At 37.5% G+C, this 24403-nt stretch overlaps 1 protein-coding gene across 2 annotated transcripts in view; it reads left to right on the top strand.

Moving 5' to 3' along the window:
- Window positions 1-24403, top strand: part of LOC136853268 (tubulin alpha-3 chain-like) — a 40638-nt gene that overhangs the window by 14032 nt on the left and 2203 nt on the right. The window contains exons 1-7 of one of the 2 annotated variants that reach the window (XM_067128634.1): window positions 5713-5825; window positions 15069-15291; window positions 15556-15728; window positions 16206-16334; window positions 16619-16818; window positions 18341-18515; window positions 18656-18808. In XM_067128634.1, the coding sequence (XP_066984735.1) occupies window positions 5820-5825; window positions 15069-15291; window positions 15556-15728; window positions 16206-16334; window positions 16619-16818; window positions 18341-18515; window positions 18656-18808 (1059 nt within the window). In that variant the 5' untranslated portion in view covers window positions 5713-5819. Of the gene's footprint in view, window positions 1-5712; window positions 5826-15068; window positions 15292-15555; window positions 15729-16205; window positions 16335-16618; window positions 16819-18340; window positions 18516-18655; window positions 18809-24403 lie in introns of those variants that run through there. The other variant, XM_067128640.1, reaches the window with a different exon arrangement.

Genomic DNA, 24403 nt, shown 5'->3' with positions numbered 1-24403 from the left:
TAAACCATTCATGAGATACTCCCTTTTTCTCGCTCGCTCTCAAACGGCCCGTATAAATGGGATAAGAGTAAATACCTCTCTCTCTCTCTCTCTCTCTCTCTCTCTCTCTCTCTCTCTCTCACACCAGGAAAGTAATATCTGACCGGTCATTGTAACCAATCAGTCGTTAACTACAATGGACAGTTCTTGATAGCAATTGAATTGTCGCAAATAACCGTCGCTAATTAAGGCATCAATATACGCTGAATTGATGATAAAACGGTGCTTTTTCGAGTTAGTAATGTACAAAGGATAGAACTGATACGGACAATAACAATGAGAGAGAGAGAGAGAGAGAGAGAGAGAGAGAGAGAGAGAGAGAGAGGTCTTTCTGTTGTTCGTATCGTTTTTCATGCGTCGTCTTTGTACCTTGTTGGGGATTGTCTTTCTTTGTTGGTTTATTTTTTTCTGGTTGGCAGAGGGGAACATTCTTTTCAGTATAATAGGTTTAAATAAGTACGAGATTTATTTTGCTCGGCATTCTTTACTCCCATGTAGAAAATAACTGTTTTTTATGACATTATGGGTGATGAAGTTTGGTGAAAATCATTTTGCACATGTGCGATGAACTTTTTGAATACACTCACACAATATACATATATGTATATATATACATATATATTTATTATATTTATATATATATATATATATATATATATATATATATATATATATATATATATATATATATATATATATATATATATATATATACTATATATATATATATATATATATATATATATATATATATATATATATATATATATATATATATATATATTTGTACAGTTTATGTCGTCCTGTCTTATCATAATCCGATCTTATGAGCTGAGATAATAGAACTTCGTACTTTGGTAACAAATGCATTTTACCTTTTAATTTCTATCCTAAATGTATGAACCTTCTCAGTTTCTGGGTCTTTCATGGTGCTTTCTGTGACTTAATTACCTCAGTATCATCATATTGTAGTTTAGCGTAGCATTGCGAATTTTGTTTAACAATTCAAGGGAAATACTTAGAGCTAAGTGATAAAAGAAGTAACCCTGCAATACCCTTAGTCAGAAAAAGTTAACAACAGTATGGTACAAGGAAATGGAAATTAATTCAGAAGTGAACGAAATTATTGCTGAATTGGCAACCTAAAAACGAGTACTTTAATCCAAATGATTTTGCGTTAATCAACGGTGCAATTCTCCAGCGAGTAAAAATACTGACCGTCCAGTCAGTACCAAACAAACCAGTAATTCTCCAGTAACCACAACCTTAACTGTTCAGTTACCAACACAATTTTTTCATGTCTGCGTTCTCTTTCACGACGGTATTCTATACCTATAACATTTTTTTTCAGCTGTTTCCTCGTGGATTTGTATAATTTATAATCGTTGTAAATGACGTAATTGTAGGTTGTTTATTTGGCCATTGAATTTTGTGATTAATCACTCAGCATAACACATTACGGACTGTTCATGGCGTGACCCACTCTCCTTGGCTCTCTCACTTTTATTCAGTCACAGGTCAGAGTTCACTCAAGCCTTAACAGTCTCCGTACTTAGCATTTTGTAGATGCATTAGGGACTAAAAAGCCGATTTCGTCATCACATGCAATATTTACTGTTTTTTTTGTGATTTCTTAAAAACACTTGACTTCCGATTTGTGATGAATTAGAAAGTACATTCATGCACACACACACACACACACACATGAACATAACAAAATGACATTCAGTTCCCAGAAATTAATATAAAAATACACGGGCTCATGTGTGATCATGATAAGGATTTTGTCTTATTACAATACACAAAAGTCTGGAAAGTTAGGCAGAAACTACCTGAGAGCAATTATAGCCTTTTACCTTGACAGTGAATAGCATTTAAATTTTAAACTATCGCAAAAGGCCTAGAAAACAGTTACAATCTGTGCTCTGGACATCAGATATCATATCCAGTTTAATGAAGTTTTAAGATGCAAGCATGAACTTGGCTTTGCTAAGCAGGGCACCACCTTACTGCTGCACTTTCATGTTGCAAGGAGGATGCATCCAATGTAGCCTAGCATGTAATTTCAGACTGTTTTGTTGCATTTCATGAAAGCTTGGCAAAAATTGTCTGGCAACTGACTCCTCTCGCGAAAAGTCTGGGCGACGACTTGATAATTATGACAAGAAAGCTCAAACGGCAGTGCCGAAGTAGATATGAAATCGAAAATATCTAGAGGTTTCGGCACACAGTTGGGAAAACAAAATTAAAATAAACTTCGTCCCGAGCTGGGGCTTAGTTTACTACTCCACCTGATGATCAGCGACTGACATTACTTTTAGGTGTCATCTCTGGAATGGGGCCTTATCCTTGGCACTAGATCGTAGGCAAATGGAGATCAAGGTTGTACTGTACATCAGACAGGCAAGCTAGGGCTAGCCGAAGAATGGCAGCCCTTTTCCCGCCAGAGACAGAGAACTGTCAGAATATGCCTGTTTTTTCAGGAATAAGGTAATCATTTTAGGCCCCAATATCTGGAGAGAGAACCAGCGTGAGATTTGGAGATAAAGGGCTTGTGAATGAGTTAAACGAAGAAGAATGAGTTTGGAGGAGAGAAAACCGGTGTTTGTGTTAGCTGGGAAACGGGGAGGCCTCGGAACAATTTTTAACAAAAAACGAAAACGAGAATCGAAGGATTCCATACTGTTGTTCGAGGATGATCCGCCTTAGGACCCTTGGGCTGTTTTTCTCTGCTCCCTTAGCTTTTACTTATCCCTGTACAGACGTTAACTTCAAAGACTATATACTGTATATAGTCTTCGTTTAACTTCATAGGAACTGAAAAAGTTAGAAACTAGAAAAAAGGAAAAGTATTCCCGGATGTGTATGAATATTACCATAATAACAAGGATATTATTCCCGTAAATCTTTCAAGTATTCCAGTCAGTTTACAGGTTCAAGGATAAGTGTAAAATTTCACTCATTTCTTGATAAAAATGCGGAGATTTATCATTTCTTTTGTGACTGTCATATAAAGTTACAGAACGCTGTGCACTTCTGTGTGTAATTCAAGACCGTTTGCTCAGCTCTTGCCAGCACCAATAAGCTTTGAAGACGGCTTGAGGTAGCGAGCATGGTCTGAGAAAGACCATGGTTGCGAGCCTTCTGCGCTTTCTTGCCTATGTTGCGTTGTTTGTGTGCATGTGTTCAGTACGGTGGTGTTGAATTCAGTTGACTGTTAGGGATTTTAGCAAGTTAGTAATGATACTGTCAGGTCGGAAAGTTGTTTTTAAAACTATTTCTACCGAGTTCAGTTTTTATTCTTTGTTTATATTTCGCGCATGAATAGTAAAATCTCTCTTTACTTCAAAATATTTAGACAGACTTACGCTAGAGGAGTCAGCTACTTCGTTTACAAATTATTTCGTGCCACATTTGTTGTTGCACAGAAAGCGGAGGCAAGAAAACAACGTTAACCCAGCTGTGCTGTGAAACAGAAAGCATGAAAATGCATACGGTGGGATCATGTGTGTGTGTATGTACTGTATGTATGTATGTATATGTGTTACAGGCAGATAGCGAAACCAGGCATTTCACGAACTGCCCAAAATTTCAGGCAGATAGCGAAATGCACTTGGGGACATTTGATCCCCCCAGGGGCCAGTACTAAACACGGAAAAACAGTGACTCACCTACACTGTTTTGCTGTGTTTAGTACTAGCCCCTGGCGTGTCAAATGTATTTCGCTATGTTTAGTTCTAGGCCCGTAGGGGAGCAAATGTCCCTAAGTGCATTTCACTATCTGCCTGAAATTTCAGACAGTTCGTGAAATGCCTGGTTTCGCAAAGTTACAGCCACGAAGGAAAAGTGAAACAATGAGATGCTAAGTACTTTCGTCTTATTACCAAGACATTTTCACGGCAACTAAAAGTATACAGAGACAAGGGCATATATATAGATATATATATGGTGGGTATAAGTGCTAAGGGAATACAAAAGGGTTGGGAGGTCACACAACTGTCAACGGATTAACATCGAAATCTACCTATTGGTAATCCTCTTTATTTTGTCTCTCAAACCCTTCTTGAACATAGGTTTTATTACAGGGTCTAAAGAAAATAATCCTTGGCTTATATTCAGGTTCTTCTACCAGGTCAATTGAATTATAACGGATTCCAACAAGTTCCTGGAAATAGCTTCCTTACATCGTAATATTACATTGCTTTGCGTCCAGTTTATTCTGTGGGATTTTTCACTTAGATGTAAAAATAGAGCATTATTAGTCTGACCTGCTCTTACTGAATATTTGTGTTGTTTTAATCTGGTATTTCAGTCTTTACTGCTCTGACCTAAGTAAAATAAATCACAATCCATACAACGAACTTTGTGGTCAGTCTTGAGTTATTAGATCAAGAATTCAAAAACATCAGAAAAACAGGAAGAGGTCTATGCTATCCAACCCACATTATGGATATTTATTACAATAAAGCTATAAAGACCTACGAAAAATCGGAAAGACAAAAAGAAATAGCCTCAAACACCCTTTGTTTACCGCATTTTATTTAATTTGAAGCTGTAAACCTTTTTGAAAATTGTTTAATACAAATGTATCCTTCACATATAATAATATCAATAACATGCTTTGAAAAAATAGCCCCCGAAAAGAAAGCAATAGTTTATACAAAGTTCCTTGTATGGATTATGATTTATTTTACTTAGGCCAGACCAGTAAAGACTGAAATACCAAATTAAAACAACACAAATATTCAGTAAGAGCAGGTCAGACTAATATTGCTCTACTTTCACATCTAAGTGAAAAGTCCCACAGAATAAACTGGACGCAAAGCAATGTAATATTACGATGTAATGAAGCTATTTCCAGGAACTTGCTGGAATCCGTTATGATTCAGATGACTTGGTAGAAGAACCCAAATATAAGCCAAGGATTATTTTCTTTTGACCCTGTAATAAAACATATGTTCTGGAAGGATTTGAGAGACAAAATAGAGGATTACCAATAGGTAGATTTCGATGTTCATCCATTGACAGTTGTGTGACCTTCCAAGCCTTTTGTATCCCCTTAGTACTTATAATCACCATATATATATATATATATATATATATATATATATATATATATATATATATATATATATATATATATATATATATATATATATATATATATATATATATATATATATATACGCCCTTGTCTCTGTATACCTTTAGTTGCTGTCAAAATGTCTTGGTAATAAGATAAAGAAAGTATTTAGCATCTCATTGTTTCACTTTTCCTTCGTGGCTGTAACTTTGTTCGTATATTCATCACGTTTTTACCTTTTTCGTGATTTAAAATCAAACATATATTATAAAATAATAAATATATATATATATATATATATATATATATATATATATATATATATATATATATATATATATATATATTATATATATATATATATATATATATATATATATATATATATATATATATACATACAATCACCATCTTATGAATTTTCATGAAGTAAAGGGAGGTTTTCTATTTATGTGTGAAATATAAACAATGCCTAAATACTGAAATCGGCAAAAATAGTTTTAGAACCAACTTTCCAACCCGATAAAGTCGTTATTGACTTTTTAAAACTCCTTACAGTCAACTGAATTAAACACCATCATACTAACACACACACACACGCACAAGCAACGTCAATATAGTGATGAATGTAAACATTTCCATTACACAAGCCGTAACTTCTATATTTTGTTATTGACTCATTAAATGGAGGTTGGAGATGCAGGTTCGCAAGCATTTATTGTGTTTTCGATCAATGACAAGGTGAAAAATACCAAATCATATTGTAATGTGCAGAAATTCTCTCTCTCTCTCTCTCTCTCTCTCTCTCTCTCTCTCTCTCTCTCTCTCTCTCTCTCTCTCTCCATCAGATTAATTATCGATATTCAAGGAATAGATAACACCTCAGCCAATGTTATTTTGCTTCCTTTGTATTAAGAAAAACACATTTTCAGTTTTTTAAATTGAAATATTCAGTGGAAAAGGATTGAAACTGTGCGAGAAAGTAGCATTAAACGTAAAGTCTAGTATGATCTGTATTATTGCACAGACATGAATCATGGTAAGACAAAAGATATTGCCTATTAGGGAATAAAGTTTTAAAATGGGTATTAGGAGTCAGATAGCAGGGTAGAGTTGGAAATTATACCATAAGGAGTATTACAGTAGTTCCACTGCATATGAAATAATAATTAAAGGCAGTTGGAAGTGGCTTGGACATGTCCTTCGCATAACCCCTGGGAAACAGAATACGATAGTGTCAGCTTGGCGTCTGTGAGTAGCAGAAGAGTTGGATGATCCAGACTTAATTTGATGAGAACTATGAAAAGAGAAGATGGAGAAGAGGGAGATTTGTAAGCACAGGAAAGACATGAGTGGCGGAATTTCATGGAAGCCCTTTGCGTCTCGTGGCGTCGGGGACGATGATGAAAATATTCAGTATAAATAATCTGAATTTGATCATCATTTTGGCTTCAATATAAATATTATTTCTCAGTTAATTATCATGTTACAACAATAGATCCGCCTTCAGTTTTCCCCTCAACTCAGTGGGTGTAAGTAATCTTTACAGAGACTTCTGAAAAAAAAAAGGACATTTCGTCACGCATATCTAGAAAATATGGAGGGATAATATGTCTTAACTGAACTCGATTATGGATCGGAGCTGGGCGACTTTAAGCTCCGTGGGTGCTTTCTCGTTATGAAGATGTTATGTATTTGTTTGTCTACTTTCAATATTTAAGAGATAAAAGCAAGTTTGAACTTGAAGTTGCATTATTTGTGTCACGCCCCTTGTATCGATTTCAAGATCGCTAGAAGTTCCGGTTAATTCTAGAACAGACGGTTTAGTAACTCGACCTTTAGATATACTGATCCGAAAGCTGTGTAGATCTGGGGAAGCCTTGCAAGTGGTCGTGATGTGCTTTCTAGGGCATTGTCTGCAACTTACGAGTGGACAGACAAACTGATTGGCAGCTACAGGACATGACGGACACAAACAAGTTGCCTTGCAGACGGAGGGAAGTTGGCAGCTTGACAAAACCTGATAATTTGACAAATGCAGAAGAATCGTGCAGGAATGAAGCACCTCGGAAAGAACTAGACACAAGTTAGTGGATTGCGGACCATTTACTTGCTGCAGCGTAAAGGACCGATTCGGGTGAATGCATTGATTTGCATGCTCTCTCTCTCTCTCTCTCTCTCTCTCTCTCTCTCTCTCTCTCTCTCTCTCTCTCTCTCTCTCTCTCTCTCTCAAATATTTCAGTAGAAAAAATAACCTAAAATTATTAATTTTTCGAAAATTCTCTTCATACGCATTCATGTTTATTTCAAATCATACAAAAATACTAACACTCACATACATAAGCGAATACACAATATCATTATATATACAGTATATATATATATATATATATATATATATATATATATATATATATATATATATATATATATATATATATATATATATATATGTATATATATATATATATGTGTGTATATATACATATATATATGTATATATATAAAATGTGTGTATATATACATATATATATGTATATATACATTGTGTGTATATACGGTATACATACACACATATATATATATATATATATATATAATATATATTACATATATACATGATATTGTGTATTCGCTTATGTATGTGAGAGTTAATATTTTTGTATGATTAGAAATAAACATGAATGCGTATGAAGAGAATTTTCGAAAAATAAATAATTTTAGATTATTTTTCTGTTGAAGTATTTGAGAGAGAGAGAGAGAGGGGGGCGGGGGCCGTCCTACTTCAGAAGCAAATTGTACTTATTATACGAGTATAAGATCTGAGACTTTAAATTTTGGTCTATATTCCTGAAATGCAGCATTCTGTTTTCTTTTTATAATTCACCGTGTTTTGAATGTACCTCTTAAATTTGATACCGTTCATTGTGATCAGCGTCCTGTGTTTTCCAGTGAACTCATAAGTGTTGGTATAATATTCAGTTATTGTGGTTCCAAATGTTTATTCTGATTTCCATTATTCTATTCTTTCCTAGAAAATTTTATGAATAAAATATATAGAATGGAATATAGAAATTAGGCCAAGTGTCATTCAGCGCTGAAAGGGAAATTGAGATTAAGAGATTTTTAAAGGTGTGACAGGAGGAAAAACTCGCAATTGCACTATGAAACAGTTATTAGGAGAGGGTTGATAGTAAGATCGAAGAAAGAGAATATGAATGGAGGTACGGTAAAAGAAAATAAATGGGTTGCAGCTAGAGGCCGAATGGATACTGCAAAGAATCTCAAGTAATGCCTACAGTGCACCGCGTCAGGTGTAGAAACTTTTATGTTTTCAATACTGAGGACAAGGAGAGTTGCTTTTTTTCTGTTATTCGCTTTCTGTTGGCACAACACTTGCTCGCAGATCATGATAACCAAGTTATTAAACTAAGATACAAAAGTTTGTACCGGAGTATCGTTCTTCTTCTTTATAACCTTGTTACCAAACTTTTCCCATTTAAAGCTTGGGCATTTCTCGTGGGCGTTTGGACATCTTTAGGCTTCTTGGGATAATATCGAGTTCTCACGCGCAGTATTTCTTTGACTTCATGAGTGTAATTTTGTTCCAGTAAGTTTTTTCGTAATACGAAAGTTTTAAACGTGGAAAAAAGTGAACGGATATGATTATTAAAGAGGACTACATGTGTTATGAATTTAATTAAAATTTCTTCACCATATTTTGCACCAAGGACGAGTTGACTTCCTCGTCGTTGATCAAGGCTACAAAACCCGCCCTGGAAATGTCAAGCCTTGTGAATGTCAGTGAAAGAAATGTCATCATGCATTAACTAAAGCCTCTGTTGGCTAGTCAAGGTCCAGATACCAAATCAGAGAACGTACTTGGAATGGTGTGTCTGAGGACGAACGTGATAGCCGTGAAAGATATTCCTTTGTGGGTAGCGTCACGGCTCTCTCTCTCTCTCTCTCTCTCTCTCTCTCTCTCTCTCTCTCTCTCTCTCTCTCTCTCTCTGAAATTTTTAAAGAGCTTAGCCTTTAAATATTAAATTCAAAATGCAAAATCAAAACTTTATCATCGGCCTAGCCACATAACAGAGATGTTTATCAAAGCTCGTGAAAATTGCTTGAAAAGCGAGCAGCAAACGTTGGTATCCGTATATGTATATATATATATATATATATATATATATATATATATATATATATATATATATATATATATATATTCTGTATATGTATGTTGTAAGCCCAGTATTCATGTGAATGATTTAAAGTGCTCCTTTAGCTTGATTTAAAATGTAATTTGATTTTATTTTACTGCAAAATATGCAGTGTTTTCAACCGATCAATGATTGTGAAACTGTTTACAAAGGGGAAAAACTTATATGCTTCCCGCGTTGCGCATTCTTGTGATATTGAATCGTTCGTTGGTTCAAAGTGATTGCGACAAATTAAATTTATCCACGAGATCGCCCTCATGCAACGTGTTGGCTTTCAATTATTAGTTTGATGAATGCTCTTATGAATACCTTCTCTGTAAGAAATTGTCAGATCAGCAGATTTGATTGTTCATGCAATAAATGAGAAATTAATGTATCCCAATTAATTTATTTGTTCCTTTTTCGAAGATTGATAAGATAGAATATTAATCCAGTTCTCAAAAAGGTCCAGTATTTCATGGGTCAGGTCAGTTGAAAGTTTCGTAGACTAAACTCAAAGTTCTTCTAAGTTTTGTGAGTATGATCTTTTATATTTTGTTTGACAGCGAAGTATTAGAACTCGAGTAAATAAGGGAAATTATTTTCAGGCCTCGAATTTTATGTTGACTATCTTAATTAGTCATTATTTCATGTTCATAACAAAACATTGTCAGTATCAATATTCAGGTATATGAACGGCGGTGTGGTCATTAGTCAGCAAATGAAAGTACGAGATGGCAGGCATATTATTATTCAGCCAGCTGTTGCGACGCCTAGTTTGTGACAGTGATAATTATTCTTAATTATCTTTGTTAAAAGTATCCATTCTTGCATCAGAAGCACACGTTGCTGTGTTATATTAACCGTCTTCTCCTTCTTTGTTTGTAAGCGCCTGAAGTTTAGTACTGCTGGCTTTATTTATATCAACAAACGTTTCGCTGTTTTACCTCGAAGTGCTAGTTACTGCGACAGTGAATTTGAAAAACTTTGAAAAAATGTGAAAACATACAAGTCTCTTTGGATGAGTATTCGCGTGCGTTTGTTTAAAGATGTAACAGCTAAAGGGGATTCAGTATATCGCAGAAATGCATTAAACACTTCCATCAAAGTCTTATGAAAGTAAATAAATGTCAAACTCATAAGGTGCGAAAGTTGATCACGTTCATTCATATCTTGACACGAAGCAGGAGAGTTAATTAAATTCCTCTTGCTGAAATTCACTCACACCTTGATACCCTGGGCACCCACACCAATAAGCAAATTAAATCTGGCTGCGAGTAATATAAAAATCACATCAGTATGATACTACGTTGCTGTAATCACGAGCTCAGCAGTGTCAAATAAATTTAACATTTTCACTTGAGCTTACCTTGAAGTTGAACTTGGAACATGATAAACTGTTCGATGCTACTGAAGTATATCTACCATCCATTTTCTACATTTGCCCCCCCAGGGGCTAGTACTAAACACGGCGAAACAGTGTAGGTGAGTCACTGTTTCGCCATGTTTAGTACTAGCCCCGGGGGATCAAATAGTTTTGTATATAGTTTGGGAAGTAATTGCCATAGGCCTTAATTGGGTTGTTTGGTTGATAGCATCCTAATTTTTGGTAGGTCGCGAATAGCTCGGTAAAAGTAAGTATACCTTAATTTAACCAGACCACTGAGCTGATTAACAGCTCTCCTAGGGCTGGCCGAAGGATTAGAATTACTCGGTAGATATCATACTGTAGTAGCACCAACTATTCTTTACCCTTGGAATCCGAATGACATAACGAAAGACAGATGAGTCATCAAATGATATAGAAATCATGTATTATACCCTTGCGACTTATTCTGCGATTCTGACTTGCATTTTGCACGCCGGTTCTGAATGATGACGTGGAAAAGTAAACCTTTAAAAATAACTTTAGACGTTTCGTCTCTCATTTCAGAAATGACAGAGTACCACTACAAGTGCTATTTAATGCTACTGCCGTTTTACATGTCTGTAAATACTTTTTTTTCTTGCTTCAATTGTGTAAATATTCCTATTAACAAGCTTGGGTGTATGATTCAAGTTTATGGCTTCCTAATCTATTTATGGAACGAATGTTGAGCAACGGGTTTACGTACAACTTAAAAGTCATTTTATGTTTCGTACCCCAGTGTTTAGTCTTCCAGTAATTGTAATCCTTCATGCACATAATTCTTCGACGTATGACTCAAAAAAAAAAAAAAAAAAAATGAAAGAACAAAGTTACCACTGTTGCCTGACACATTAATATAAAGGAAATCGACAATGGGCTGATATAAAACCGTTACACTTTTCTTTACTGATTTCAAATGGGAGTCGATAACCTCTCGGAATACATTCCAGAGGGCTTTCAGTTAGCGGTAGCTCATAATCACTGAAATTCCCAGCACCCAGAAATTAGAACTGCTTTGCGTTCGTGCTACTCCTTTCTGCTGCCGTCCTTTGGAGGAAGTTTTCCTTTTTACGTTGATGGCAGCAGTAATAATGATAGTGAAGTTATGATGTCATTACTAATGATGATATGAAGATAACAACAATGATGATGGTAAAATTACTTGAGTAAGAGATAGTTAGCGGTGCGTAATATGCCTCACTCTAGGGTGCTTGTTTATTCGGCGCTACAGTTCTCTTCGCCCAGGACCTGACCACTGGTAGAGAGCGAACTCCACCCTTATAATCGCTCTCCCTTTTCCTTGTACCCCCATTACACCTCATTGTGTCTGCTTATTGCCTTTCCCTCCTGACTCTTGACACCCCAGCCCCTTTCCCCACGAGAACACTCACGCCCAGTGAGTCCCCTCGTAAATAATGTATAGCAACAGGCTTGGCACAAAAGGTTCCCCTCGCATTTTCCTCCCTTCCTGGCTCTTCAACGCTCGTCCTCTTGACCGAAACCTTCCGTTGTTTGTTCGGAATTCTCAGGACAGTTTTCTTTGCGGTGCATCGTTTTTACTATTGTTAGCGGTAATAGAGCTGTCAGTGCACCTCATGCAGTACACTGTAGGCATTACCTATGTTCTTTGCAGCGTCCCTTCTGCCCTTAGCTGCAACCCCTTTAATTCATTTTACTGTACCTCTGGTCATATTCTCTTTCTTCCATCTTACTTTCCACCTGCTCCTAGCAATTGTTTTATAGTGCAACTGCGGTGTTTTCCTCCTGTTACACCTTTAAAATTCTTGTACTCTCAGTTTCCCTTTCAGCGCTGAATGACCTCATAAGTCCCAGCGCTTGGCCTTTGGCCAAAATGCTATATCCCATTCTAAATATTCCATTGTTAGAGGTAGCAGTCGCATCAGTATCAGCAGAGAAATCTGTATTTACCTTAGATTAGGGTATATCTTTCGAGGATGTTTTGTCCTTATTTTGTAATAAAAATTGTTGGAAAATGCGTGTCTGTGGAAGGATCTTTATATGAAAGTTATTATAGACTAACTGTATATATATACTAATTTTCTGCCGGCTTTTCATCGTATTTGACGTTTACAAAAATCATTATTGTTGTCATTAACGACCATCACCGATGAACCGTCCGTTATTCTACACCAGGAGCCACACTTAACGTCACCACTTAATAAGTGGTTGTTTAAGTTGTGGGGCGTGGAAAAGAATTTTTCATACTCCACCGTACCTGTGTAGATTCGTGCTTAGAAAGTATCCAGTGTTCAGTCGAATACAGCAATTATCACGAGAGCGTGAATGTGAACACGAGCTTGTCAATAAAAGCCCACGCTGCGGAGTGGTGAGGGACACGCGCCAGAGCTACGAAAAGTGGCACACACAATTATTACACTGCCCGTAGAAGTATAAGACATCAGCCCCCACCCCCGACATGCATGCACACGGATACGGACACGCACGCTCATTATTCGCTGGCGTGGCCGTGTACAAGAATGCGTTCGTGCCTTGTACATGTGAAGAGGTAATTACGCCTGTCTGACAGGGTAATGGAATCTTTTATTATCGCATGCAATATGCTTTAATGGTATGGCGTCTCCATTTTTTTTTAATCGAACACCATCGAAAAACAAGATTAGAGATTCTCATATAACAGTTTAAAACAAAGTACCTTTTGAGGTGTAGCTCGAAAGATAATATATTTAAAATTTCTGCCAAATGCCAAGCGCTGGGACCTATGATGTCATTCATTGCTGAAAATAATGTGGAAACAATTGTCAGGAGAGGGTAGACAGTAAGTTGGAAGAAAGAGATTATGAACGAAGGTATAGTAAAAGGAGCGGAAGGTGTTGCAGCTAAGAGTCGAAGGGACACTGCAAAGTAATGCCTACAGTGCAGCACGTGAGGTGCACGGGCGGCATTACCCTCCTACGGGGTCGAGAATCTAGAACATAAGCGGTAATTAATAAACTTACAGACTACGGATCTTGTGATTTGCTGTTATCGTATTATAATCATTAAAATTTTGCCTCTTGAGAGGATACTTTAGTTAATAGTTGAATAAATCAGTATATATATACAGCATATATGTATATAATGTGTATATATATATATATATATATATATATATATATATATATATATATATATATATATATATATATATATATATATATATATATATATATACATACATATATATGTGTGTGTATGTATAAAGTCTGTGGGTGTGGGTGTGAACGAGAAAGAAGGTTTAACTATAGAAAAAGCTGGGAGCTGTGTGTATTTTGTACACTGTATGAATGTAAAAGTTCATTTTCTATCCGAGATAGTAAATTATATAAATAACTAGTGATTAGTTATGCAGATCAGGAGTAAATTTCATTTCTTTATTTGATCGTTTAAGCAGGTAAATTAGAGTCAATTAACTTTAAGACTAAAATTAATGTATATACCATAATAGAATCAGTAATAGATTAATTACTGTATTAATTTATCATCATCATCATTAACATTTTTTTCATGATTTTTCTTATCTTATGGGATCGGGGGTTACATGAGGTCTCTTCCACTTATCTTGAGCATATTTCTTCAAAATCTTGTCTTGCGCGAGCACTCTGCCTGATTTGCTAAGCGTTCATGAACGCTCTTCCTCCCTCCTTGATTTTCAAAGTTTTTCCAATGAGATTTTTTCTTCTACTTTATCTACTACTAGTTCCCATTTGTAACTTCATTTTTTAGCACACTTCAGCTATGAATATTAGTATTTTGTGGTCACACCTGTTCCAAGCTAGGATAAGTAGGGAGGGTTGGAGTCAGAAAGGACAGCCGTCTGTAAAACATTTGCCAAAAGAAATTATGAAATGAACCGATGTAAAAGGCATTATTAAAACTGATCCTGACTAGGGATTAAGCTGAGAAGAAAGATGCTTGCTCAGAAGCTCTGTTCTCATTATTTATTTACTGTACCTTTTATATAAGCATTTATTTACAGTGTTAAAGAGAAGAATACTATTTTCTCAGTGTCTTTGGTGTACAGTAGTGTATCAAATACTGATTATATACTGTACAGGCATCATGTCTAAGATATCGAAACTATTTCATTTAAAATTCTACGTAGACTCATTTGGTGGTGTGATTTTTTTTGTTTAAAGCAAATAAGTCATAAATTGTTTTTAGTAAGTAGGTTATTTTCCTGTTTATCCAGGTGCACAGAATTGTAATACTCTGTCCCAAGGTCTAAAGAATTCTTTAGACCTTGCTCTGTCCTTTGAATAGAATGGTAAACGTTTCCACACGTACACTTCTTTATCATTGCTTTCTTTTCTTCCCGCAGCGTGAATGTATCAGTATCCATGTTGGCCAGGCTGGTGTCCAGATGGGCAATGCCTGTTGGGAGCTGTACTGCTTGGAGCATGGCATTGGCCCTGATGGCACCATACCTTCAGACAAAGCTGTCGGCGATGCTGACGACTCCTTCAGCACCTTCTTCTGCGAAACCGGATCTGGAAAGCATGTCCCAAGAGCCATTTTTGTGGATCTTGAGCCTTCTGTTATTGGTAAGACTGTTTCCTTTCAAATGAGAGAGAGAGAGAGAGAGAATGGGGAGATGAGTTTTGTATGATTTGTTGATACAACAATGTTGCTCAAAGCTCTAAGTAGTGTATAACGTTTTTACCGTTTCTTATTGTCAAACTTCACTTAAAATGGATGTTACTTTACTCATAATTCCGTTAGGAATTAAATCATGTAACATTTAAAATTACAAAATTACTTGATTGCTCAACAAGCAAAATTCTATCAGTTTTTTTCTCCGCTTGCAGATGAAGTCCGCACCGGCGCCTACAGACAACTTTTCCATCCCGAGCAGATGATCACTGGAAAAGAAGATGCCGCAAACAATTATGCCAGAGGACATTACACCATCGGAAAAGAAATCGTAGATATTGTCATGGACAAGACAAGGAGGATTGCTGACCAGTGCACAGGACTGCAGGTAAGTTTAGAGGGCCAGGAAGCGGGAAATGATGACTGCTAACTGATATGGTAGATGCCTTCTTGACGAAAAGGTTGGCCTCATATTTATGCACAGCGTTTGTCATTAGTGTGTCAGGAAAGCTTCTTATTTCTTAATTGATAAAAATTTGTTTTTTTCTGGTATGATATTTACATTAAGTGATTTTTACAAATTTTATAAAAGATTGCTTTTTTTATTATTTGAATTGATTTGAAAATTTACTGACAAATTTTAAACCATCCTGAATTAAAAATAAAAAAGTTATTCTAGAAAACAGCCGTGAACATTTCCATAAATATTGATTTTAAAAATATATTTGCTTTGTTTTTTACCACTGCATTTCTTTGCAAGTGTGATGCCAAACCAACAAAAATACTACTGTAAAGTGGGACAGTTCACGGTCGTCTCGTCACCTTGCAACTCTTGTAAATCGGAGCTTTTGCTGAACTATTTCAGGGCTTCTTGGTGTTCCATTCCTTCGGTGGAGGCACTGGATCAGGCTTTACCTCTCTCCTTATGGAGAGGCTTTCGGTGGATTACGGAAAGAAAAGTAAACTGGAGTTTGCAATTTACCCAGCACCACAGGTGAGGTGGATTTTTATTTATTTGCTTGTTCTCTTTTGTAACTGTAGTTTTTTAATGTTGTCTAGTTTTGATATAAGCAACAACGGATACCTTTAGTGAAAATAGCTTTTACTGTATAACCGTCTATTTTTTTATTAATTAAAAGGGGCTCACCTTGGGGACTTATATGCAATACATACTGCAGTTATTAAAATAACTGCGTTTTATAAATACTTCATTCATTTAATGTAAGTCATTAATACAATTCATAATTATAATTTGTCATTCATTATTCTTGACCACAGATCTCCACAGCCGTAGTGGAACCCTACAACGCCATCCTTACCACACACACAACCCTGGAACACTCTGAGTGCGCTTTCATGGTTGACAACGAAGCCATTTATGACATTTGCCGAAGGAACATGAGTATCGAAAGACCAACCTACACGAATCTCAACAGACTTATCGGACAGATTGTGTCTTCAATCACTGCTTCCCTAAGGTAGGCTATAGATACATATTGCTTTATTGCACTGAAGTTTGTGCTGTAGTATTTTAAATTTTGACACTAGTTGAGTTGTTAATTATTTGAAAGAGTGTCATGCACATTGCACAAAACAGCAGCATCCAGTTAGAAAGATTACCTGCTCTATAATTTTATTGTTGTTTTACTTTTCAGTGTGTGCGACTAGTCTGAGAATATACATTCTTAAGGTGTTAATAAACCCCCATATTAGTCTTAAGAATATTAAGAACCAATCATAATTTAATAAAAACTAAAAAAATTGAACTAATAATTCTGTTGATAAAATGCCGTTTAAAAGATAGTGAAAGAAGAATAAGAAAATTATAAAAGAACGAAAAGACAACATGATCTCTTCTAACAGAATAAAAAGGAAATATGGAATATTAACGGACTAAAACTATGAAGAAAATTAGACTACTAATAGAACTAAAATGACAAACCGAAACTGAGAAGTGTAGACAAAGAAATGCAAATGCTGGCCGCTCAGAGCCATGAAATCCGAGGAATAAGGACAGCGTTCAGTGTAGCAGGTTAAAGAGCCACAAGCTTTTTTCCACCATCACGCTCGTTGCGTTTGTTTAAGTGAGAAAAGTAGAGCAAGTATGGTTTATTATGCAAACAATCAGAACTAAACTATTTCGCTTTCTTTTATAAGTTAAAGGTGTGAGTGTTGTTACAATAAAAGTATTTATTGCGTTGTCTAAATGCTCACTGAGCATTCTCTTATGAAACAGATGTGTCAAGAAGGTAGCTCTCTGGAAGTAGTTAGACGTAACAGGCTGCTGTATTGCTTCATTTCATGAATACAGTGTGGAAGTCCCTTACCATACAAAAAATATGGTAATAAAAAACTAAAAACAAAAAATACAGTAGAGATGTGTAAGAAGCAAAAGAATTGAGTAAACGAAAGTTAATAATCTGGTTCAGTATAAAAATTGGATTTTTGGAAGGCAGTTTTAGGTACATTTGAATTTTGATTATTTAATTGACTTGCAGGAAAGTACGCCACAAATATTCTGGACAGTTTCTTAAGAAAACAACGATCTATTTTGTCATCTCAGTGTATGAAACTTATTTGGAGCAGGTTAATTTGATGTTTATACGTATCGGTTGTTTCCCTTGAAGAAAGAACTTTTCATCATCATAATAATATATTTTATTTTACAGTACTGTGTGACTTTACTGTCACTTCCATATGTATAGTTAACAATCATTTTTATCCCTTTGTGCAAAATACTTCTTAGGCTCACTGAATATTGAAATGAGAAGAAAGTTTTACTTTAGAACATTTCTCTCCCAAAAATATGTCGAAGTAGTGACATTTAAAGTGAGCATAAAAGGCTCACCATTTCATGTTGTAGTTTATAAGCAGTCCTATATAAGTGAAGACGTCATATAGAAAGTGGTGTGTTTGAAGTAGTCATATTGCATTACCATTCCTCATCAACGATAAGCAGAAAATAAATCCAATGTAACTTTAAATATTGGAACTTTTCAGGTTTGACGGTGCCCTGAATGTAGATCTGACAGAGTTCCAGACCAACCTCGTCCCTTATCCTAGAATACATTTCCCCCTGGTGACTTACGCTCCTATCGTATCGGCTGAGAAGGCCTACCACGAACAGATCTCTGTAGCTGAAATAACCAACTCCTGTTTTGAACCCTCCAATCAAGTAAGATTTGTCAGTTCTAGAATGTTTCTTTCAATCTTAACTCTGTAAAAAAAGGACTTCGTTTTGTTTTGATCATGAATGCTGCTTTAACGTAGGTCTTGTTAGTATTATGCAGTGTTAACGAATGTCGTTTATTCTAGATGGTGAAATGTGACCCAAGGCATGGAAAGTACATGGCTTGTTGTCTGCTATACCGAGGTGATGTTGTCCCTAAGGATGTCAATGCTGCCATTGCATCAATCAAGACCAAGAGATCCATTCAGTTCGTCGACTGGTGCCCAACAGGTTTCAAGGTGAAAGTAGTTCCAGAGTTCCATTACAGTATATCATTTGAAGGTTAAATGGATTCCGTTTTAGTCTTGTAGTTTCAGTGCGATTTTTTTCCGAATTAATAATTTACTTTTGTTACATTACCATTAGTTAAGTAAGGTACTCAGTAGTAGTTGGAGTTTTTCTCTGATAAAGGATAGGACAGGAAACGTAATCCTGAAGCTATTCTGTGCACACCAAATCCATATTATCTGAGTCCATAAGACCGGCATTTCAGACACCTTGATAATTGCTCTTGAAAACTGTCTTGACTAACTTTAATAACACAGTAGGCATTGTACCAAAGCATCATTTTAAAAAACGAGAACATGGTACGTTCTCTGTAATTTTAACTTGTTAATGTAAGTTAATTTCCCTTTTTAATAGGTTAACGTCTTTCATAAAATTACCGTTTGTATAACAATAATGACGATAAATTATATATCTTTAAGGCTATTTTCCGTTGATAATTATCATGTGTCAGTATTTGATTATAGAAACACATGTACGTTTTAAATAATACTGAACTGGAACTTACGTAATGTACAGTAGAGGAAAAAAATCACGCATAATATTGAATATAATAAATAGTGTTGTGGTCTTAAGAGGAGATACTTTTTTTTGGCATTATTGCAATCAACTACTCATCTTCCACGGCAAAAGAAGAATAAGTTATGCCACGGTACATTTCCTTCTTGTGGTAATTTGTAGGGTGTGAGAAACAGAGGTTTTGTCTAAGTGATTAATGCCGTGTTGTCTTTCTTTGGTCACGAGGAATTTTAACAGATTTACCGTTGACCAGTCATTTGTATTATATATTAAGTCTATTACATTTCAAGTGTGCTCCATAGGCTTTTACGTTTAACACCTTTTGTTTGCCTAAATTTAATTTTTGATGGAGTTATAAAACATCAGATAAACACAAAAACAGCAATTTTTCTCAAATGTATGAACACATTATTATACAGTTATTAGTTCTGCAGTGTATCACGGCAAGGTTTAGGCAGGAAATTATCTTTATTAATGTTGTCGCATTTCCCTTTTTTTGGTTTGCTCCCAGATGTTCCCCTCCTCCACTGCTCTAAAGGCTATAACCCCCAACAATGCTTTACCCCTCCCCTGGTCAAAATGCTATAACCCCCAACAACTCTTTACCACTCCATTGGTCAAAAGACTATAACCCCCAGCAACTCTTTACCCCTACACTAGTCAGAAGGCTATAACCCCCAAACAACGCTTTACCCCTCCCCACTGGTCAAAAGGCTATAAACCCCAACAACTCTTTACCCATACACTGGTCAAAAGACTATAACCCCCAACAACTCTTTACCTTCCCCACTGGTCAAAAGGCGATAACCCCAAACAACTCTTTACCCTCCCCACTGGTCAAAAGGCTATAACTCCCAACAACTCTTTACCCTCCACTGGTCAAAAGACTATAACCCCAACAACTCTTTACCCTCCACTGGTCAAAAGGCTTTAACTGCCATCAACTCTTTACCCTCCCACTGGTCAAAATGCTATAACCCCAACAACTCTTTACCACTCCATTGGTCAAAAGACTATAACCCCCAGCAACTCTTTACCCCTACACTAGTCAGAAGGCTATTACCCCCAAACAACGCTTTACCCCTCCCCTGGTCAAAAGGCTATAACCCCCAACAACTCTTTACCCATACACTGGTCAAAAGACTATAACCCCAACAACTCTTTACCTTCCCCACTGGTCAAAAGGCTATAACCCCCAACAACTCTTTACCCTCCCCACTGGTCAAAAGGCTATAACTCCCAACAACTCTTTACCCCTCCACTGGTCAAAAGACTATAACCCCAACAACTCTTTACCCCTCCACTGGTCAAAAGGCTTTAACCGCCATCAACTCTTTACCCTCCCCACTGGTCAAAATGCTATAACCCCCAACAACTCTTTACCACTCCATTGGTCAAAAGAATATAACCCCCAGCAACTCTTTACCCCTACACTAGTCAGAAGGCTATTACCCCCAAACAACGCTTTACCCCTCAACTGGTCAAAAGGCTATAACCCCCAACAACTCTTTACCCATACACTGGTCAAAAGACTATAATCCCCAACAACTCTTTACCTTCCCCACTGGTCAAAAGGCTATAACCCCCAACAACTCTTTACCCTCCCCACTGGTCAAAAGGCTATAACTCCCAACAACTCTTTACCCCTCCACTGGCCAAAAGACTATAACCCCAACGTCTCTTTACCACTCCACTGGTCAAAAGGCTTTAACCGCCATCAACTCTTTACCCTCCCCACTGGTCAAAAGGCTATAACCCCCAACAACTCTTTACCACTCCATTGGTCAAAAAACTATAACCCCCAGCAACTCTTTACCCCTACACTAGTCAGAAGGCTATAACCCCCAAACAACGCTTTACCCCTCCCCTGGTCAAAAGGCTATAACCCCCAACAACTCTTTACCCATACACTGGTCAAAAGACTATAACCCCCAACAACTCTTTACCTTCCCCACTGGTCAAAAGGGTATAACCCCCAACAACTCTTTACCCTCCCCACTGGTCAAAAGGCTATAACTCCCAACAACTCTTTACCCCTCCACTGGTCAAAAGACTATAACCCCAACAACTCTTTACCCCTCCACTGGTCAAAAGGCTTTAACCGCCATCAACTCTTTACCCTCCCCACTGGTCAAAATGCTATAACCCCCAACAACTCTTTACCACTCCATTGGTCAAAAGACTATAACCCCCAGCAACTCTTTACCCCTACACTAGTCAGAAGGCTATTACCCCCAAACAACGCTTTACCCCTCCCCTGGTCAAAAGGCTATAACCCCCAACAACTCTTTACCCATACACTGGTCAAAAGACTATAACCTTCCCAACAACGATCTTTACCTTCCCCACTGGTCAAAAGGCTATAACCCCAACAACTCTTTACCCTCCCCACTGGTCAAAAGTCAAAGGCTATAACTCCCAACAACTCTTACTCTTTACCCTCCACTGGTCAAAAGACTATAACCCCAACGTCTCTTTACCCCTCCACTGGTCAAAAGGCTATAACCCCCAACAACTCTTTACCCTCCCCACTGGTCAAAAGGTTATAACTCCCAACAACTCTTTACCCCTCCACTGGTCAAAAGGCTTAACCCCAACAACTGCCATCAACTATTTACCCTCCCCACTGGTCAAAAGGCTATAACCCCCAACAACTCTTTACCCTCCCCACTGGTCAAAAGGCTATAACTCCCAACAACTCTTTACCCCTCCACTGGTCAAAAGGCTTTAACCGCCATCAACTATTTACCCTCCCCACTGGTCAAAAGGCTATAACCCCCAACAACTCTTTACCCTCCCCACTGGTCAAAAGGCTATAACTCCCAACAACTCTTTACCCCTCCACTGGTCAAAAGGCTTTAACGGCCATCAACTCTTTACCCTCCCCACTGGTCAAAAGGTTATAACCCCCAACAACTCTTTACCCTCCCCACTGGTCAAAAGGCTATAACTCCCAACAACTCTTTACCCCTCCACTGGTCAAAAGGCTATAACCCCCATCAACTCTTTACCCTCCCCACTGGTCAAAAGGCTATAACCCCTAACAACTCTTTACCCTCCCCACTGGTCAAAAGGCTATAACTCCCAACAACTCTTTACCCCTCCACTGGTCAAAAGGCTTTAACCTCCATCAACTATTTACCCCTCACTGGTCAAAAGGCTATAACCCCCATCAGCACCTTACCACTCCACTGATCGAAAGGCTATAACCCTATCAACTCTTTACCCCTCACTGGTCAAAAGGTTATAACCCCCCATCAACTCTTTACCCCTCCACTGGTCAAAAGGCTATAACACCCATGAACTCTTTACCCCTCCACGAGTCAAAAGGCTATGACTCCCATTAACTCTTTACCCCTACGCTGTTCGAAAGGCTATAAGCCCCATCAAATCTTTACCCCTCCACTGTCAAAAGGCTATAACCCCCAACAACTCTTTACCCCTCAACTGATAAAAAAGGCTATAACCGCCAACAACGCATTACCCCTCCACTGGTCAAAAGGCTATAACCCCCATCATCTCTTTACCCCTACACTGGTCAAGAGGATACAACCCCCATTAACTCTATACCACTCCACTGATCAAAACCCCAAAAACCCTTTACCTCCACTCATTAAAAGGCTATAACCCCAACAACTCTTTACCTCCACTGGTCAGAAGGCTATAACCCACACCAACTCTTTACCCCTCCACTGGTCAAAAGGCTATAACCCCAATGAATGCTTTACTTCTCCACTGGTCAAAAGGTTATAACCCCCATCACCTCTTTACCCCTACACTGGTCAAAAGGCTATAATTTCCATCAGCTCTTTACTGCTCGACTGGTCAAAAGGCTATAACCCCCATCAACTCTTTACCCCTCCACTGGTCAAAAGGCTACAATCCCCATCAACTCTTTAACCCTCCACTGGTCAAATGGCTATAACCCCTGTCAACTCTTTACCCCTCAACTGGTCAAAATGTTATAACCCCCATCAACTCTTTACCCCTCCACTGGTCAAAAGGGTATAACCCCCATCAACTCTTTACCCTTCAACTGGTTCAAAGACTATAGTTTCCATCAACTCTTTACCCCACAACTGGTCAAAAGGCTATAACCCCCATCAACTCTTTACCCCTCAACTGGTTAAAAGGCTATAATCCCCATAAACTCTTTACATCTCAACTGGTCAAAAGGCTACAACTCCCATTAACTCTTACCCCTCCACTGGTCAAAAGGCTATAATCTCCATCAACTCTTTACCCGTCCTTTGGTCAAAAGGCTATAATCCCCATTAACTCTTTACCCCTCAGCTGGTCTAAAGGCTATAACCCCCATCAACTCTTCACCCCTCCACTGGTCAAAAGGCTATAACCTCCGTCAGGTCTTTACCACTCCACTGTTCAAAAGGCTATAATCCCCATCAACTCTTTACCCCTCAACTGGGGAAAAGGCTATAATCTCCATCAACTCTTTACCCCTCCACTGTTCAAATGGCTATAATCTCCATCAACTATTTACCAATCCACTAGTCAAAATGCTATAACCCCCATCAACTCTTTACCCCTACACTGGTCAAAAGGCTATAATTCCCATCAACTCTTTACCCGTCCTTTGATCAAAAGGCTATAATCCCCATTAACTCTTTACCCCTCAACTGGTCTAAAGGCTATATCTTCCATCAACTCTTTACCCCTCCACTGTTCAAAAGGCTATAATCCCCATCAACTCTTTACCCCTCCACTGTTCAAATGGCTATAATCTCCATCAACTATTTACCAATCCACTAGTCAAAATGCTATAACCCCCATCAACTCTTTACCCCTACACTGGTCAAAAGGCTATAATCTCCATCAACTCTTTACCCCTCGATTGGTCAAAAGGCTATAATCCCCATCAACTCTTTACCCCTCAATTGCTCAAAAGGCTATAAACCCCATCAACTCTTTACCCCTCCACTGGTCAAAAGGATACAACAACCATCAATTCTTTACCCCTCCACTGGTCAAAAGGCTATAATCCCCATCAACTCTTTAACCCTCCACTGGTC

This window comes from Macrobrachium rosenbergii, chromosome 3, assembly GCF_040412425.1.
Source record: "Macrobrachium rosenbergii isolate ZJJX-2024 chromosome 3, ASM4041242v1, whole genome shotgun sequence".
NCBI lineage: Eukaryota > Metazoa > Arthropoda > Malacostraca > Decapoda > Palaemonidae > Macrobrachium > Macrobrachium rosenbergii.
The sequence above is the reverse complement of the archived record's forward strand: the minus strand, read 5'-3'. Positions and strand labels throughout refer to the sequence as shown.